A 17,533-nucleotide genomic window follows, 5' to 3' on the forward strand; every position below is an offset into this window, starting at 1 on the left:
CCTCGTCACCTCCTGCTGCCCCACCCTGTTCCTCCCAGCCCCTCCTGGCCCCAAACCTGGAGGCCCCGCCGGGCTCTGCCCACTACTCCGGGGACGCCAGGTTCCCTGCCCACCCGCAGTGACCTGAAGGCAAGTCAGGTCTCCTCGGCCCAGAGCTCCCCAGGGCTCCCACCTCCCTGGAGACCAAGGTCAAGTCCTCCTTATGCCCCCAGGCCCTGCACGGCGGCCCTGTCCCCTCTGGCCGCCCTGTCCCCTCCGGCCTCCCCCTCCCCTCCCCCTCTGCTCCTCTGCTCAGCCCCACAGGCTCAGCCCTGCCTCAGGGCTCTCACAGGAGCTGTTCCGCCCCCTCCTCGCCCCAGCCCTGCACCTTTCTAGGAGGAGCCCAGCCGTGGCCCCTCCTGGAGCCTCTGGAGCCAGCCCTGCACTGCCTGGCCCTCCCTGGGCCTCCTGTCTGCTGCCCTGTGTGGTCTCCTGGTCACCACCCCACACAGTGCGCCTCCCCACCTCTCGGAGACTTTGATTTCCCGCGTGTCCTGCTGAAGGCAGCTTCACTGGGCGTCTCTGTGGAGCGGCCCACCAGAGCCGCAGGTGTGGTCATGGCTCTGGGGAGCCGAGGACTCTGAGGGACTGGCCAGCGAGTCACAGCCTGCCCCGCAGGTCTCAGGATGGGCCTGATCAGTGCTAGGGTCAGAGGGCAGACAGGACACCTGGGCCTGGGAGGGACCCTCCAGGACAGAGGCGCCACCTTGTGGCACAGCGTCCCCTGCCTGTCCCTTCTCAGTCCCAGGGGAGACTTTAAAGCCCGCCTTTGGGAAATGGGTTGGGTGGGGGAGGAGACCAGAGGAGAGGACCTCAGAACCGAAGTCAGACAACTCGGGTTCAGTCCTAGGCTGTGGAGCTCCGCTGTGGGACGCTGCATAAGTTACCTGCCTCTCTGATCCTGTTTCCTCGTTCAAAGAATCCAAGAGGATCAAGCTGCAGAATAGTGTGATCAAATCGCAGCGGTTGTTTCTTACCTCTGCCCCGGGACTGCGCCAGGACGGGAGGTGTCCTTAGGGAGCCTCCTAGAAGAGTAGGCCTGAGCAGAGGAAAGGACAGAGGGGACTGTCACGCGTGGCACTAAGAAAAACAGAAGACATGACAACAGTGACCAGCGACATCTGAATTTCAGATGGAAAATGAGTATTTCCGTGTCAGTAGATCCCCAATATTTTGTGGGATACACTCAGGCCTCGGAATGCGCTGATCGTCGGCCTGGAATTCAGAGGCAGTGGGCCTCCCGCGCCCCCAGGCACAGCGGGGCTGCAGGGCCTCCGGTCAGGAGGGGGCCAGAGACCTGCCCTCCCCACCCTCAAACAAGCCAGGAGCAGGTGCCCTTGACCAGTCCCTGGGGGCAGGGGCTGGTGGGGAGGCTGGGGTGCGAGCACCCCGGAAGGTGGACCAGGCTGCTGGCCAGGGCCAGCCCACCCTTGGCCCTGCACCATCAGTCCCCACGCAGGGCTCACTGCTGCACCCCTTTCCCACCATGCGAGGCCCAGCCGCTATCCTAAGATGGGGTAAGACAGCCAGGCTGTATTTTCCAAGTCTTAACCGGGTCACAGTCCCCTAGACCAGAGGTCTTCAGTCCCTGGAAAGCCCCAGGCTACCAGGCCTGCCTCTCAGTGACCTTTGAGCCTCCAGACCTAGAAGGTGCCACTCCACCTCTACAAGCCCTCCCTGCCTCCTCTCCTCCTGCCCCTCCAGCTCCCCACCTGCCCCAGGGCCTTTGCACTGCCCTCTCCCAGGCACACCTTTCTTCCCCGGGTCTCTCCAGCCCCCTCACTTCCTTGACTGGAAAGGCCTCCCCTGACCACCCCTGCCATCCCATGCCTGCACCTGCCTTCCAGATAGGACTCACTATCACCTGACTCCTGATTAGGTCGCAGGCTTATCTGGTTTATTGTCCTGTCTCCCACTAGGCGCTGAGTGTCACCAGGGCTGGGCTTTTAATCTGTTTTCCCCACTGTGCCCCCGGCCCCAGTACAGAGGTTCCAGGAATGTGGCTGGAGGAATGAAGGAGCCGGAGATCTGGACCTGCCCCAGCTCAGCGCGGCAGTCACTGGCCTGGACTAGCCACAGGCGGTCACTTACATTGAGAAGTTCTGGTTCTAGGCTGGGTGGGGCTCAGGGGTTGCCCTGGCCCAGGGTGCTCAAGGCCGGGGCGCCATCCCAGCACTGCAGAACAAGCAAGAAAACGCCGGCGTCTTGGTGTCCAACAGTCACAAGGTGCAGAACCCTGCAACCTTCCACCCCAACACCACAGAAGTTCTGCTGCACAGACCTGTCCACAGTGCGGGCCTCCCACCCCCACTTCCCCTGCTCTTTCTGGACGCTCCAGAAGCCCCGTGCGACCCACCCAGAGCAGCAGAGTGGCCAACTGAGGGCCCTGCACGAGGAGCTGGTACTCCAGGTTCTTCTCTAGGGAGCAGGACCCTCTCCATTCTCAAACCCCAGAGACCTCCCGATCCCCCAGTGGCCTTCCCCTCAGCAGGGGTGCTGACCTCCCACCCGCCCTGGGGCCCTGGTTCACAGACTTGGTTCAGAGTAAAGGGGACTGGACCCAGTGAAGGTGCTTTGCCACTGAGCTACGTCCCCAGATCTTTTTTGAAATTTTCATTTTGTGACAGGATATCTCTAAGTTGTGGAGTGTCTGGTGAAGTTGCTGAAGCTGGCGGGGGAGGGGGGGGGCGGGAGATTCTCCTGCCTCAGGGGAGCACCACGGGGCCTAGCTGTGAGGATAGGGAATAGCTGGGGGACAGGGAATCCAAGTGACACAGCTTCAGGAAGTGGGTGATCAAGGAGCCAGAGAGCCTGGGGGCTGGACCTGCACTGCCCGCGGCTGACAGCCTCTGGTCCTCCCTTATCTCATCTGTAAAACGGGGATAACGAAGGGAGGACACAGCGTTGGGAGAACTGGGAGGCTCCATTGGGGCTGAGCAGGCACCAAACTCCGCGCCTCTTCACCGCGGAAGTTCAAGTCGCTCAGCGGCCGCGTTGCGCTCGGCCATCACCCGGGCGCCCAGGGAGGAGGGCGTGGCCACCAAGAGCTGAGGACCTCACAAACCATCGCTGGGGACCTCCGGGGAAATTGGGGACTCGGGACCCCAGCGGGCGCCGTGGGTCGCACTCACCTGCCTGGGCTGAGTTCATGGAGACCCAGGCGAGGGGGGTGCCCCTTTTCGGGGTCCGGCGTGGCACCAGCGCGCCACCCCGCTGCAGGAGCAGGGCGGAGTCCTGGGGGACCTCACGAGTGGCCGCCGCCGCCGAGCCCCGCGAGGGGGCGGGCCGGGGACAGGGGCGGGGCGGGATGCCTCGCCCTGATTGGCCCTCGCGGCCCCGGGGCCCGCCCCCGGGTGGGTGGAGCCGCGCCCCGCCCGCCGTCCAGCCGGGAGCGGCCGAGTGCTGGCCGCCGCGCCGACGCCCCGCGGAGGAGGTGAGCAGCTGCCGCGCCGGGAGGGGGCCGCGGCCGGGGGCAGGAACCCGCTCGCTCCCGGGCTGAGCCCCAGCGCTTCTCCCCGGGGGCGAAAGAGCTCCCGGGGCCGCGGGGGCCAGGCCGCGTCCGCCCCCGTCCCTCAGACTCCGAAAGACGGACTTTGCCCACGCGGAGTGCGGGCCAGTCTCGGAGCCGCCCGGGCCGCGGGCACCGGGGCGCCGCCCTCCTCCCCGGGTCTTCAGGACGCCGGGCATCGGGAGGCGATCCCCGGCCTCGCGAGGCCCCCTGCCTTGAAAGGGTGCTGCCACCTGCGGCCGCCCCGACTCCCCCTGGCCGCCGCTCGCGGGGCGGGTCGAGGGCAGGTTCCCCCGCAGCGGGCGGCGGGTCCCGGGTGCTGCAGGCCTTGTCTGCCCGGGGCTGCGACCGTGCTGGGCTGGGGCCGCGGTCCTTGGGAATTTAGTCCACTCTTGAGCCTGCCCAGGCAGCGGCCCTGTGTCTGGGTCAGGAGCTCCTCTGCCGTGGGCCTCCGGCAGTTTCCGAGATGAGGAAGTGGGGTTTGGAGTTGAGGGGTTGCAACAGCTCTAGCCAGCTCTCTCTCCCGGGCGGGCAGGACACTGCCCCCAAGGACGGTCGTGGCCACCCTTGCCGGAACTAGTTCCCGGAGGGCTGGAAGGAAGAGGGGCCAGGGAGCAGCCCAGTCCTCAGCAGGACTCAGGGAGAACAGGGGATTCAGGTCGTGACACTCCCCCGCCCTGCCCGTGTCCACGGGGTGTTACTTGCTGGCCCTCTGAGAGCCAGCCCGAGTGAGGCCATCTGGTTGGTCCTGGGCCATAAAAACCCAGCACACCTGTGGCTCAGGTGCCACCTGTGCATGTGCTTGGACCCACCTGGGGACCCTGTCCTCTCCTGGCCCGACCTGATTGATCTGCAGTGGGGCCAGGAGTGGCCTTTCAGTTTTAAAAAGTTTATCTGTTGTTTTTTTTTTTTTTTGGGGGGGGGTGCTGGGGATGGAGCCCAGGGCTCTGAGCATGGACGAAGTGTCTACCATGGACTGCACCCCCAGCCCTTAAATGGAGGTGCTACTATTTGTCTGGCTCAAAAATCAGAAGGCACCTCCCACCCGGCCCAGCCACCTGATCCTCCGTCTTCCCTGAAAGGTAGCCACGTTAATTTTCCTGTCTCTGAGCTTCTGTGCGAAGCAAGCAGGGCATTTTGCACTATTCGAAACCCATTAACGATACCCGTGAGCCTGGAGGGTGTGCACAGGCACACTCACTCTGGCCAAGTGGCAGAGCAGGTGCGGGACTGTCCCTGAAGTGAGCCTTCTGGGTTCAGGCTGTTGAGACTGGCAGCTGTGGGCAGTTTGCCCTGGCCACAGGCTCTGGACCAGACCCACCTCCCTGGACCACAGGTGACACAGCAATCCTCAAAGGGGCTGCCTTTCAAGGTGGCCCTGGGAGCTGTCAGAAATGTCAGGGGTGCGGCTCAGTGGTCAGCACTTGCCCCATGTGGAGGCCCTGGGTTCACCCCAGCAAAAAAAAAAAAAAAAAAAAGAAAGAAAAATGGGTCAGGTGGCTGCTGACAGTGCTGCTGATGACCGAGGCCCACAGGCCACCTCCTGCTCTGAGTGATGAGGACTGGGTGCAGGCGGGGGCTGAGGCTTGTCCCTGACGTCCGCTCTGACCACAGTGCCTGCTGCAGACAGCATGTCTACCCACGGCTCGGGGACGGAGGCGGACTCTGACACCCAGGTGCCTGCAGAAGGACCAGAGCAACAGGTGAGCAGGGCCCGGAGGGTGGGGCTCCTGAGGTCAGTGCTGCCTCTCTGGGTCCTGGGCTGTCCCAGGGTCCTGGACTGTAGGGAACCTGGTTCTCTGGGGGGACCCTGGGGGCACCATTTGAGGCTCTCTGCCCCTCCCCCAGCCAAACTGCCCCCTCTGGAAGGTTCCCTTGAAAGTGGATCCCTGACCTGTCCACCACTCCTGCTAGGATGGGGTCCCCCGGCAGGTGCCTGGCAAGCACTGTCCCTGGGCCCTGATTGTCTCAGTAGGCAGGTGGCCAGTGGCCGCCCTGCTGGAGCGCAGCTGTGGGACATTCTTCCCTGAACACCCTCCTTGCTCAGGCCCTAGCCTAAAGGTCCCCTCCCAAGAAGCCCCTGTGGTGTCACCTGCCCACCCCCTTAGTGGCCGTTTACTGTGCCTTTGGCTTGGTCCGAGGTCAGCCGCCCTCTGTCGAGGGCCAGGTAGTAAACACAGCTCTGTGAGTTGTGCGATTGTCCCCACCGTCCCCTGTTCTTGTAGCCAGAGCAGCGCAGCGTAGTGCTATGGGGTGGGGCGGCATGGTGGTGTGCCAAGGAGACTCCATGAAGCCAGGCCGCCGGGCGCCACTCGGCTCTCAGGGCCTGAAGCTCTGCACATGCTGCTCGACGGGCCTGCGGCGCGGTGCAGGGACATGCTGCAGGACCCACCCACGGGCTCCCCAGACTCTCAGATCCAGAAATAGGAAGCTGTGAGGTGGGGTGCGCTGGGAGTGGGGAGGCCGCTTGAGTGGGCAGACCCTCCGCTTGGGGAGACAGAGGTCCTGGAGGTGGACAGTGGGGACAGCTACACACACGGTAACCATGCTTAATGTCCCTGGACTGGGCACTTGACATGACGAATAGCCGGGCCCAGTGGCCCACGTCTGTAGTCCCAGCTCTTGGGGGGCTCTAGCAGGACCAGCCTGGGTCTCAAAATAAAAACCCCAAACGGTCGGGGACGTCGCCCGGGCGCCCTGCGTTCAATCTCTGTACCACAAGTAAAGTCACCTAGGGTGACGCACGAAGGCCGCACCGTCTTAGTGCTCGGCCTTCAGCCACCCCAGGAGCAAGTTCAGGGACGGAGAGGGGTGGGCCGCCAAGGGTGAACACCCTGGTTGACATCCACTGCAGGACAGGGACAGTGGGCCTCCTGCCTTGTCACTTCCTGGGCGTGGCTGGGGGCGCAGTCGCGCTAAAGGAATCCACAGGAGGAGCTGGCAGAAGCTCCCGGATCCTGGCTGTGGGGTGCTGGGTGCAGGAGGGCGGGCCAGCTTCTAGTCCTGCGTTCTGTCCCCGCCTCCCTCCGCCAAGCCCTGAGCGGTCCCTCACCCCACAGCCCAGCGTGGTGGACCGGGTGGCCAGCATGCCCCTCATCAGCTCCACCTGTGACTTGGTGTCGGCCGCCTACGCCTCCACCAAGGAGAGCCACCCCCACGTCAAGACCGTCTGTGACACGGCAGAGAAAGGCATCAAGACCCTCACTGCGGCCGCGGTCAGCGGGGCCCAGCCCATCCTGTCCAAGCTGGAGCCCCAGAGTGAGTGACACCCGAGAATGTCCACTCCTGTCCACTCTGGCTCCCGGCCCCCCAAACCTCCGGGCCCCCAGCAGCAGTGACAGTCTGACTCTGTTTTGTCCTCCTCCAGTTGCGTCGGCCAGCGAGTACGCACACAGGGGCCTGGACAGGCTGGAGGACAGTCTGCCCGTCCTGCAGCAGCCCACGGAGAAGGTGAGGCTGCGTGTGCGGCGGGCGCCCTGGGCGGAGACGGGAGTCAAGACCCCACGACCCCCACTTTGCCCAGAGCAAAAGCCACCCAGGTCACTGCTTTGCCCCAGCCACGTCGGCCTCTGTCCTTCTTCGGGACTGTCACACCTCGGGGTACAGGGCACAGTTGAGATTGGGGGACGTAATGATGGGAACGGAGCGCTTGGCCTCAGGAAGGGGTGCTTGATGGGGGAGGCAGAGAGAACGAACACGCCCGTCCGCGTCCTACCCCGGGATCTTTGCACGTCTTCTTTCTTTTGCGTGGTAAGGGGGACCAGGACTGAACCTGGGGCGTTCCGCTGAGGTTCTCACTGAGTTTCTTAGGGCCTCGCTAAGTCGCTGAGGCTGGCCTTCAACTCGCGATCCTGCTGCCTCAGCCTCCTGAGCTGCTGGGATGACAGGTGTGGCCGCTGAGCCCGGCTCCCCTGGGCACATTTTCAAGCCTCAGGTCCCCAGGGGCCTTCTCTTCCACTTAGAGGAGATCCTCCCCGTCCCCAGCGGCCAGCAGACTTGGTGCGTCCATTCTGCCGCTGCCGTCCGTCGCAGAAACCGCCAGCCGCACACCCACTGAGCCCTTCGAATGTGACTTTCCTGATTTTTAAGACACAGGTTTAGTTGCAGGCGGACACAACGCCTGTGTCTAATTCATGGTACGTGGCGCTGAGGCTCCAGCCAGGGCCTCACACATGCCAGGCAAGCGCTCTGCCACGGAGCCACCGCCCCAGCCCGAATTCCTGATCTTAACTGCCTGTTCAGTGACGTGTGGCTACTGGTGGCCCCCAGGGTGGGCCGTTCAATCCGCGGCAGTGTGGACTTTTCATGCTCAGCAGCTTTTCTGAGATGCAACTAGATGAGGCCACTTGACCCCCCCACTGGACACAGTGCCCTAGCGTCAGACGCTTGTGTGCAGCCGTCACCCTTGACCTCAGAACACTTTCGTCCCCCTAGAGACCCCATGTCCCTTAGAAGTCACTCGCTGACTTTCCCACCAAACACCCTGCCCTGCACCCGTGGGGCCACGTCCGTCTCTGGGCTCCCCTGTCCTGGACTCCGCTGTCACTGGACACACGCTGTAGCCTGGGTGTCTGGCTCTCACCGAGCACCAGGTCCCTAGATTCATGCACCTGCAGCAGGGGTCAGTGTGTCCTTCGTGGCTAAGGAACATCCTGCCATGACCAGACACCATCCTTCTGTGGACAGCCCTGGGTGTCACCTCTTGGCTCTTGGGCACCTGTGAACATTTGGGTACAGTCACATTCATAATCCCAGCAGCTCAGGAGGCTGAGGCAGGAGGATCGTGAGTTCAAGGCCAGCCTCAGCGAGGGCGAGGTGCTAAGCAACTCGGTGAGGCCCTGGGGTCGTGGCTCAGTGGTTCAGCGCCCCTGGGTTCAAGCCGGTGCCAAAAACCTCCAAACACTTCGTATAGCGTGAAACCTGGCGCTGCCCTTCGCCCCCGTCCCTTGTACCCTTGGCATGCCTGGCCTGCGTCTTCCCTGGGGCCAGCCCCCCACCCAGCTTCCTGAGACCCTCCACTGTGACTACCTGTGTATACATGCAGTGTATCCGTCTGCTGCCTGCTGAGCACCTGCTGTATACAGACCCTATGCCCTTGCCAGGCCTGGCTTGCGGAGCATGGGAGCTGCCGAGGCCCAGCACCGTGGCAGGCCTGGGGGCCTGTCCCAGGCGGATGCTGGCACTGTCCCTCCCACTGATAGCAGCATTCCTCTGGCCATTCCTCAGGGCCAGTGCGCCTTCTGTTTATAGAAGGGACAAGAACAGGGTCAAGTTCTCCAAGGTCACTCAACACAGCAGCTGCTCCCAGAGGACGGCCCTCTCCCTGCTGGGGGCCCCCCGAGATGGATTTTCCTCTGGGGAGTGGTCACTTTCTCCAGTCCCTGGGGCAGGCTTGTGGCCAGTGCTGGCATGTGAACTGGGCACAGAACTCCCCTGAGAACTGTGCGCTCAGTTAGCACGGCCGAGGCTGGGCCTCTCCATCAGCCCTCCCTGCTAAATGCCTGACTCTCGGAGGCCAGGAGGCCAGGAGAGGGGCAGTGACCGGAGGCGGGCACGGGGCGGGGTGCAGCTCTGTGGTGGAGCGTGGGCCTAGCAGGTGGCAGCCCTGGGTTCCGCCCAGCACCCCAGGGTGATAACAGGCCCTGAGAAGCAGTCCCCCCCGGCCCGTGTCTAGTCAGAGGTGAGCCCTGGGCAGGACCTGGCCCTTGGCCTGCTGTGGACAATAAAGTTTTATTGGCACGTGGCCACAACCATCACTCACCCACAGCTGCTTTCTCTGCCCGGGGGACAGAGCCACCCCCTGGCCCTGCAGCACCATCTGAGCCCTCCGTGGAGAGTGGCTGACCTTACCTTCCCTTGAACCCGTCGAGCCCTGCCAGGGTCCAGCCAAGTTCTGCCCTTGGCACAGGCAGCCTGGCCACTCCTGGCCTCCGCTCCTGCAGGAGGGGCCACCTGCACCTTGTGCTGTCCGGTTGGCTGGATGACCTGGCTCCTGTGGGCGCTGGGTCTTAGCACAGGGCTCTGAGCCCTGGGTGCCCTGCCCCCCGCCCTCCGGGGAGTGGAGACACTTGACCGCCGTGTGGGCGGAGGGACGCTGACGTTGGCCTGTCCCCTAGGTCCTGGCGGAAACCAAGGAACTCTTATCGTCCAGGGTGTCTGGGGCCCGGGAAATGGTGTCCGACACCGTGTCCAGTGCCAAGGATGCTGTGGCCACCCGAGTGTCGGGGGCAGTGGACGTGACCCGTGGGGCTGTGCAGAGTGGTGTGGACATGACCAAGTCCATGGTGACCAGTGGTGTCCACTCGGTCATGGGCTCCCGCGTGGGACAGATGGTGATGAGCGGGGTGGACACGATGCTCTGCAGGTCAGAAGAATGGATGGACAACCACCTGCCCATGACGGATGAGGAGCTGGGTGAGTGTGGCCGGGGCCTGGAACCCTCCTCAGCACTGCCTCTCAGTCTCCTGGAGTCTGTCACCTGCTGCCACCTGGGCTCACCTCTGCCTTCCCTGCAGCAGCCACCAGAGGGCAGCGTGAGCACCTGAGTCAGGCCCTCCCCCTGCCCACAGCCCTCTGTGGCTCCCACTTCCCTTGGGGTCAAAGCTCAAGTCCTCCCTGTGGCATCTGCATGACACGTCCCATCCCCTCCCTGCCCCCTGCTCCATCTGCTGCAGCCACACGAGCTCCCCGCCTGGCTCCAGGCCTGTTCCCTCTGCTTCCGTGGCCCTGACAGGCCGCTCCCTGCATCCCTCTGGCCCCAGCTGAGGTCCACCTCCGCGTGCCTGCCCGGCCCCGCCCCATCTTTCCTCTTCAACTTTGACCCAGACCGTGCCCTCTGGGCGGGCAGAATTCTGACCACTGCTGTATACACTGCTGGGTGCCCAGAGCCTGGGGTACAGTCGTGGTGCTGGGGACGGAGCCAGGGCCTCGCCTGTGGCGGGCTGAGCCTCCCCAGCCCTGGATGGACGCTCCAGTGAGCAGGAGACGCCTGGGGGAGGGGTTTGTGTTTTGGAACCAGGGACTGAGCCCAGGGGGCTCACCAGGAGCCACATCCAGCCCTCTTCATTCTTTTATTTTGAGACAGGATCTCGCTAAGTTGCTGAGAGCCTCATTAATTTGCCCAGGCTGGCCTCAGACTTGGGATCCCCCGCCTCAGCCTCCTGAGCTGCTGGGGTTACAGGTGTGGCCATAGTAGGGACGCTCTCTAGGATCTGTTTTCTTTGTGGTGCTGGGGATGGAAGCCAGGGCTTGGGCAGGCCAGGCAGGCGCTCCACCCCCAGCTGCACCCTCTGTGGGTGATTTTATTCAAGGATCTCAGCACCTGGAGCCAGGCCCCATCTGGACTTGGGGACGTGCAGTGCCCCACCTCTGGAGCGGAGGGACAGGGTGTGGAGGAGCTGGGCGCAGTGGGGGAGAGGGTCAGCTCAGAGCAGAGGCCTGGCGGGGAGGGGCCTTGGTTACCCCTGGAGGCAGGAGGGAGCGGCCCGCCTGGTGCAGCAGCAGCCAGCCCAAGGTCCTGTGTGGGCGAGTGCAGAGGCTCAGAGGCCGTGCCCGTGGTGGCCTGGGCAGGAGGCAGGGTCGCAGGTCTTAAATCAGCAGGTGGTGGCTCTTCTCCTGGGGGCTCCTGAGTCCTGCTCAGGGGCTCAGATGCCGTCTCATGGCTCCAGGTGGCCTGAGCTGTGGCAGTGGGAGCCGCATCTCCTCCCCCTCAGCCCAGGGCGCTTCCTGGTGCCAGGCCACTGTCTTTCCCTGGCACCACAGGCCCAGGAAACAAAGCTGCTTTCAGCCGGAGGGCACAGCTCCTGGCGGGGCTCCCGGACCTCCACTGGGGAGTTTGTGTTTGCAACCTGCCTTGGTGCCACGGTGGGCCGCCCTCCCTCGGGACACAGGGGGCCCACGTGCTGGCTACCTTTGTTTCTGTTTCATACTTATTTTTAGTTTTTCATCCACACATAGGTCCACATCTATGTGTGTGGGGGTGTATTGCTTTGTCTTTTTCCAGAACTCGGGATCAAACCCAGGGGCCCTGTACCCCCGAGCTGCACCCAAGCCCCCCACCCTTTTTTAATAGTTGGACAGCATGCCTTGATTTTTTTTAATATTAATTTTTTGGTTGTAGGTGGACATAATACCTTTATTTATTTACTTTTATGTGGTGCTGAGGATCGACCCCAGGGCCTCGCACATGCTAAGTGAGGGCTCCACCACGGAGTGCCAGCCCATCCGGGTTGTTAAAATGTAAGGGGCAAAGCCCTGGCCGCTCCTGGGGCCGGCCGCCATGACCCGCGTGCTCCTGCAGCCCGGCCCCCTCTGTGCTGGAGAGGCCATGTGGGGGATGTTCTTGTCCTTGTTCCCGCAATGACACCGCCTGTCGGCACCACGGAGTCGGCCTGAGCACCCCGTGGCGATGCACCTCTGCGGAGGCTGTGCAGATGGCTGTGCAGACGCTGAGCCACACAACACACATCCGGGGATTGGATACCCGGGGTCCTGGGGACCCGTGTACTGCGGAGAACTCCTCCGCGCCTTAGGGAGTCCATGAAGCCAGAGGTGGGCAGACCTGCCCGAGGGCCCAGCGTGGGGCCTCAGTCCCGCTGGGTGTAGGGACCCCTTCTTCCCCTGCGCAGGTGGGGCAGTGGAGGCCGGTGGGCAGTGGAGGCCGAGGCCTGCATCCCAGGGCCTGGCCAGCGCCGGGTGGTCTGTGGCACTGGGCGGTTGCCCTCCGCCTCACCAAGGCCCCTCTGCCCGCAGCGCGCATCGCCACCTCCCTGGAGGGCTTCGACGTGGCCTCGGTGCAGCAGCAGCGGCAGGAGCAGAGCTACTTCGTGCGGCTGGGCTCGCTGTCGGAGCGGCTGCGGCAGCGCGCCTACGAGCACTCCCTGAGCAAGCTGCGCAGCACCCGGCAGCGGGCCCAGGACGGGCTGCAGCAGCTGGCGCAGGCGCTCAGCCTGGTGAGTGCGCCGGATGGGGCGGCGGGCGGGGCTGGGTGCGCCGGGCTGGCGCTTCCCCAGGCCATCTTCTCTGTCCTCTCTGGTCGCCCTCCGTGGGCATCTGTCCCAGTCTCCTCTTAGGAGGTTCTGTTGTGTCCAGGCGGCCAGATGTCTGTCTCCTGTCACCGTCACCGTCACCCTCTGTAAAGACCCACCTCCAAGCCCAGCCCCTTCTTGGGTTCTGGGGCTCTGGGCTTCAGCGTGTGAATTCGGGGGACAGTGCAGCCTGACCGGGTGGCTGGCTCTGGGCCTCAACGCACCCTCCTCCAGCCGGTGGCCGAGTTGCTTTCCATGGCACCAGCCTGGGGTCCCGGGCGCAGCGCCCAGTGGACCTGGCCTTTAGGTGCTGTCAGGCCGGCGCACTTCCCCAGCACGTGGGCGGTCCTAGGGCCACCCCCAGCACAGAGGGACAGAATCATGGGAGGCCCCACAGACGCAGCCCACCCCACCGTCTCCATGTCAGGGTGCGCAGTCCATCAGCCTGGCCATCCGCTGGGTGCCCGGCTCTCAGTCCCCAGTAAAGCTCCTGTCCCTCCCAGCCCAGCTGTCACCACGCGGCTTCTGGCTCTGGATTCCAGGGACCTCCTGGGGGTGGACCCCGTGTGTCCTTTTGTGAGTGGTTTTAGCGTCATATCCTCAAGGTCCCTCTACCTCGGGCCAGGTGTCATACTGTCCCTTCTCCCGACTGAGTAGTGTTGCACGCAGTGCTTCCTGTGCTGTCACGCCCCAGCCACCAAAGCCAGTCCGTGGCCAAGGCCATGTCTGGCTGCAAGGGACAGAGTAGATGGGTTTGAGTCACCACAGAGCACGTGAGGCCACTTTCTCGGCTGCCCCTGACCACACGGGACACAAAAGGGGGTTGATGCTCACACTGAAGTCTCAGAGGCCCTGTGCCATAGAAATGGCCTCCGACCCCCCCTCCAGACCATCCCATAGATCAGATGGGAGCAGAGGGTCCCGGGGCACCCTCTTGTCCCCTGTGCTGGCCTGTGTGACGCCGCGATGCAGGGCCGTGCGGGGGCGTGGCAGGGTCCTCCCCTCACCTGCTCTCTCCTGCAGATGCAGAGCATCAAGCAGGGCGTGGACCCGAAGCTCGTGGAGGGCCAGGAGAGGCTGCACCAGATGTGGCTCAGCTGGAGCCAGAAGGAGCAGGGGCCGCAGGGCCCCGAGAGGGACCCAGCCAAGCCAGAGGTACCGGGCGGCCCGGGTGCCGGGGCCCAGCACGTGGGACCTTCCTTAGGACCAGGTCGCGGGCTTGAGCTCCGGTGTGCATGGTCACACCTGCCCAGCTCACAGTGCCGCGGAGCAGAGCCGGCCCCGTGCCCGTGGGCAGATCCATGGGAGGTGCCCCGTCCACGCTGTCCCTCGGCCACCAGCAGGAGCCAGGTGACACGCTGCAGTGGGGTTGGACCTGAGGACCTGGTGCTCAGGATGAGACACACAAGGCCACACAGAGTGACCGCAGTGACAGGAGAGTGCAGAGGCAGGACCCCGGCAGGGACAGGGCTGTCGTGGGGACGGCCTTCCTTTTGCAGAGGTAGAATGTTCTGGAATTAGAGGCCGTGGTCGTGCCTCATGCAAACAGACTGAAGGGCAGCGTGTGGCCCCCTGACGGAGAGACGTGGTGGACGTCCTTAGATACCAAAGAGAAGACTGAACGCGTGGAGCTGTCACGTGCTTTGTGATCAGAGCTCTCGTCGTCCACCTGGACCGCCTAGGACTGTCCCCGTGCCCCAGTGCCGGACGCGGCAACTAGGAAACGGTTTCTCAGATGAGCAAAGCAGATCTCGTCTCCCAGGTCACACCGTCCCCAGGTCCAAGTCCAGGCCCTAGCTGCCGAGGCCACAGGCACAGTCCCCTGGCCACTCTTGTCCCCTGCCGGACGGGTTCTCGGTGACCTGACTGACTCTCCTGGTGGCTCCTGCCCAGAGGCCTCCCAGGACTCTGCCTGGCATCTGTAACGAGCTGCCTGAGACTGAGACGCGCACCGAATGCGCGTCTAGAGCGCACGCGTGTCTAGCGGGTGACCCAGCCCGCAGCCACCGTCACTGTCTGCTCTTACACATTCCATCACCCCATAAGGTAGCCCTGTCCCCGTGAGCAGTGACCGTCCTGCCCAGCCCGGTACCCCTGAGCCCACGTCCTGCCTCTGAGCTCTCCTACCAGGGGACTCACCAGTCCCACCCTGTGGCCTGCAGGTCTGGCTCGCGCTGAGCACCAGGTCCTCGTGTCCCCCACACTCAGCTGTCACCTGGCTCCTGCTCATGGCCAAGGACGCTCCAGGTGTGCCGGGTCAAGTGTGCCCACCACTCCTGCAGCTGGCACTTCCCCTGGTCACTCACGGTCGTTCCTCAGTCTCCCGGGGCTGGTCCTGGTCCTGGTCCTGACCCAGAACCGCAGATGCTCTAGCACTTCTGGGATGGTGCCGTGTTTGGTAGAAGACACCCACCACCTCACGCTCAGGTCGGCTTTAGGTGGCTCAGGTAGACGGGCCGGGGTCAGTGCTGGACAAGGGATTGCCACCACCATGTCATTTGGGGGAGATAACAAGAGTAAACAGCCTGTCCAGGCACAGGAAACCTGTTGGGACGCTGTTCTGTCCTGCGGGTGGCCGGATGCGCAGCCATGGAGCCCACGGGAACCATCCGAGCGTGCGCAGACGAGCTGCCCGTCCTGGGGCCACTCCTGGGTCACCTTTTTCTTTTCTGTTTTTATTTGGGGCTGGGGTGGACCAGGGCCTTGCGCCTGGCAGGCACGTGCCGCAGCAGGAGGTCCCCTCCGGCCCTGCCCCCACCTCTTGTGGGTGGGGTGCCCCCCCGCGAGGCTGGCCGTGGCCCCAGGAAATGCAGCACTTCCGCTGACCAGGCCTGGGGTTTGCCGGCATCCCCCACGAGCCCGGCCGCTCAGCGCCCTTGTCCTCTGCTCCCAGCGCCGCCCACCTTCCCAGAGCGCTAGTGCTGTGTTGGCATTGGGGCGGGTCCAGCCGTGATCCTGCACTCTGCACGCTCAGCCCTTTTTATTTACTTATTTATTTATTGGTACCAAGAGTCGAGCCCAGGTCTGCTTAACCACTGAGCCACGTCTCCAGCCCTCCCCCCATTTTTGATGTTTTATTTTGAGATAGGGTCTTGCTGAGGCTGGCCTCCTCCCTATGATCCTCCTGTCCCAGCCTCCCCAGTTTCTGGGATCAGGTGTGTGCCACCGTACCCAGCCAGCCAACGGTCCTGATGGTCCTCGCTGTCCTCTCAGCAGGTGGAGTTGCAGGCGCTCACCATGTTCCGGGGCATCACCCAGCAGCTGCAGACCACCTGTGCCTCCCTGGCGTCCAGCATCCAGGGGCTGCCCACCCAGGTGAAGGACCAGGTGCAGCAGGCCCGCCGCCAGGTGGAGGACCTCCAGTCCACCTTTGCCGGCATCCACTCCTTCCAGGACCTGTCCGGCAGCATCCTGATGCAGAGCCGTGAGCAGGTGGCAAAGGCCCGAGAGGCCCTGGACCGCACGGTGGAGTTCGTGGCCCGGAGCACCCCCGTCACGTGGCTGGTGGGGCCCTTCGCCCCGGGGATCACAGAGAGGGCCCCAGAGGGCGGCCCGGGAGGAAGCGAGGCTGGCGCTGCCCCCCCGCCCGAGGGGCCCAGCAGCGTGGAGCCTGCCCCTGGCCACTGACGCCTGCTCAGGCCTCACGCCACAGGTGACGTTTCCAGCCAAAAAATTTTTCTAGAAATTTCCAAAAAATTTCCTTTTCCTTCAGTAAGAATCGATTGTTACCTTAGCTGTCACAGGTCGCCCTTTCCTCCACCAAGGCCCCGTCCCGGGCGCTCCTAAGTGGCCTTGGACTTGGTCTGAGAGCTGGCCCCCGGCCCCCGCCTGTTGCGGACCAGGAGGGCCTGAGGCAGCTCCGCCATCGCCTTAATAAACGCGCCCACAGAACGAGCGTGTCCGCGTGTTCCTCTGCCCCGCGGAGGCCTTGGGCCACGTCACTTACCTACTTCTCTGTCTGTCTGTCTGTCATCTCTGCGCAGCTGGGATGGAGCCCGGGGCCCGTGCTGGGCAGCTGCTCTGCCCCTGAGCTGTCCCAGCCCTTTGTCTGGTCTGCCCTCAGTCCTAGGTGGACACGCACCTTTATTTTATGTCGTGTGAGGGGGCACCCACACGTGCCAGGCGAGCGCTGCCCCGCTAAGCCTCCACTCCCGCCCCGGGCTGGGTCCTTTCTAAATGACAGACGTGTGGCTCCTATTCCTGGAGGCTGGGTCTCCTGGGGAGGCCGGGTCTCCTGGGTGAGGCCGGGTCTCCTGGGGAGGCAGGGTCTCCTGAGTGAGGCTGGGTCTCCTGAGTGAGGCCAGGTCTCCTGGGGAGGCCGGGTCTCCTGGGTGAGGCCTTCCTGTTGGTTTGGTGTTTGTTTGTTTATTTTTTGGTTCCAGGGATTGAACCCTGGTGCCCTACCCCCAGCCACGTCCCCAGCCCTTTTTGTTTTCCGTCTGAGACGGGGTCCCCTTGGTTGCTTGAGGCCTTGCTGAGTCGCTGAGGCTGGCCTTGAACTAGCCACCTTCCTCCTCAGCCTCCGAGCCGCTGGGGTGGCAGGCGCGAGGCTCCTGCTGAGTCTCTTGCTGTGTCCAGCTGCAGTGAGGCAGCTGCCAGGGCTTTCCCCAGAAGGACGCCGGTCCTGCTCATGAGAAGAGGCCTCCTGACCTAAAGGCTTCCTGGAACCGCTGCCCCTTGGGCCTCTCCGTGGGGTGGTGGGTCCGACACTGGGCCCTGCTCCCTGGTGCTGTCCGCCGTGTCTCTGGCGGCTGAGCAGGCCAGGGTGGCCGCCGTCCTGGCTGGTGGGCCCCGGGGCCAGAGCCCCTCTGGGTCGCCACACAGAGCTGCTGGGAGGTGTGGCCGAGTCTGCCGCCCACCCCACACACTGGGGTCAGCTGGGGTCAGCTCCCCGTCCCCCTGGGGGGCACTGGTGTGGCAGGACCCCGAGGCCCACGCCCCTCTCCCACACCTGCAGGAT

At 64.0% G+C, this 17,533-nt stretch overlaps 1 protein-coding gene and 1 long non-coding RNA gene across 3 annotated transcripts; one reads left to right on the forward strand and one right to left on the reverse strand.

Annotated features, from left to right (window-relative positions):
• Positions 1 to 963: 963 nt before the first annotated feature.
• LOC143411312 (uncharacterized) lies at positions 964 to 3,279 on the reverse strand. The gene is made up of 3 exons (XR_013092857.2): positions 3,171 to 3,279; positions 2,131 to 2,214; positions 964 to 1,078 (listed from the first exon to the last, which is right to left on the reverse strand). It is a non-coding gene; the product is annotated as an uncharacterized LOC143411312 (long non-coding RNA).
• A 145-nt stretch (positions 3,280 to 3,424) lies between these two features.
• On the forward strand, positions 3,425 to 16,468 carry Plin3 (perilipin 3). Of its 2 annotated transcripts, none has more exons than XM_076872041.2 (8): positions 3,425 to 3,472; positions 5,162 to 5,250; positions 6,607 to 6,805; positions 6,915 to 6,997; positions 9,664 to 9,961; positions 12,299 to 12,498; positions 13,597 to 13,728; positions 15,787 to 16,468. In XM_076872041.2, exons 2-8 carry the CDS (start codon positions 5,179 to 5,181, stop codon positions 16,198 to 16,200), a joined length of 1,398 nt encoding a protein of 465 aa, XP_076728156.1. In that variant the 5' UTR covers positions 3,425 to 3,472; positions 5,162 to 5,178; the 3' UTR covers positions 16,201 to 16,468. The 2 variants fall into 2 exon arrangements, with proteins under 2 accessions (XP_076728156.1, XP_076728165.1); XM_076872050.2 differs by having other exon boundaries at positions 3,429 to 3,472; positions 5,174 to 5,250.
• The last annotated feature ends 1,065 nt before the right edge of the window (positions 16,469 to 17,533 follow it).

The sequence above is a fragment of the Callospermophilus lateralis genome, chromosome 1 (assembly GCF_048772815.1).
Source record: "Callospermophilus lateralis isolate mCalLat2 chromosome 1, mCalLat2.hap1, whole genome shotgun sequence".
Taxonomy (NCBI): domain Eukaryota; kingdom Metazoa; phylum Chordata; class Mammalia; order Rodentia; family Sciuridae; genus Callospermophilus; species Callospermophilus lateralis.

Bases quoted from the DNA above. Each gene is read 5' to 3' on its own strand.
- Plin3 (XM_076872041.2), top strand. From the start codon at position 5,179: ATGTCTACCCACGGCTCGGGGACGGAGGCGGACTCTGACACCCAGGTG. The intron at 6,806-6,914 runs GTGAGTGACACC...GTCCTCCTCCAG, and splicing joins GTCCAAGCTGGAGCCCCAGA to TTGCGTCGGCCAGCGAGTAC. The intron at 12,499-13,596 runs GTGAGTGCGCCG...TCTCTCCTGCAG, and splicing joins TGGCGCAGGCGCTCAGCCTG to ATGCAGAGCATCAAGCAGGG.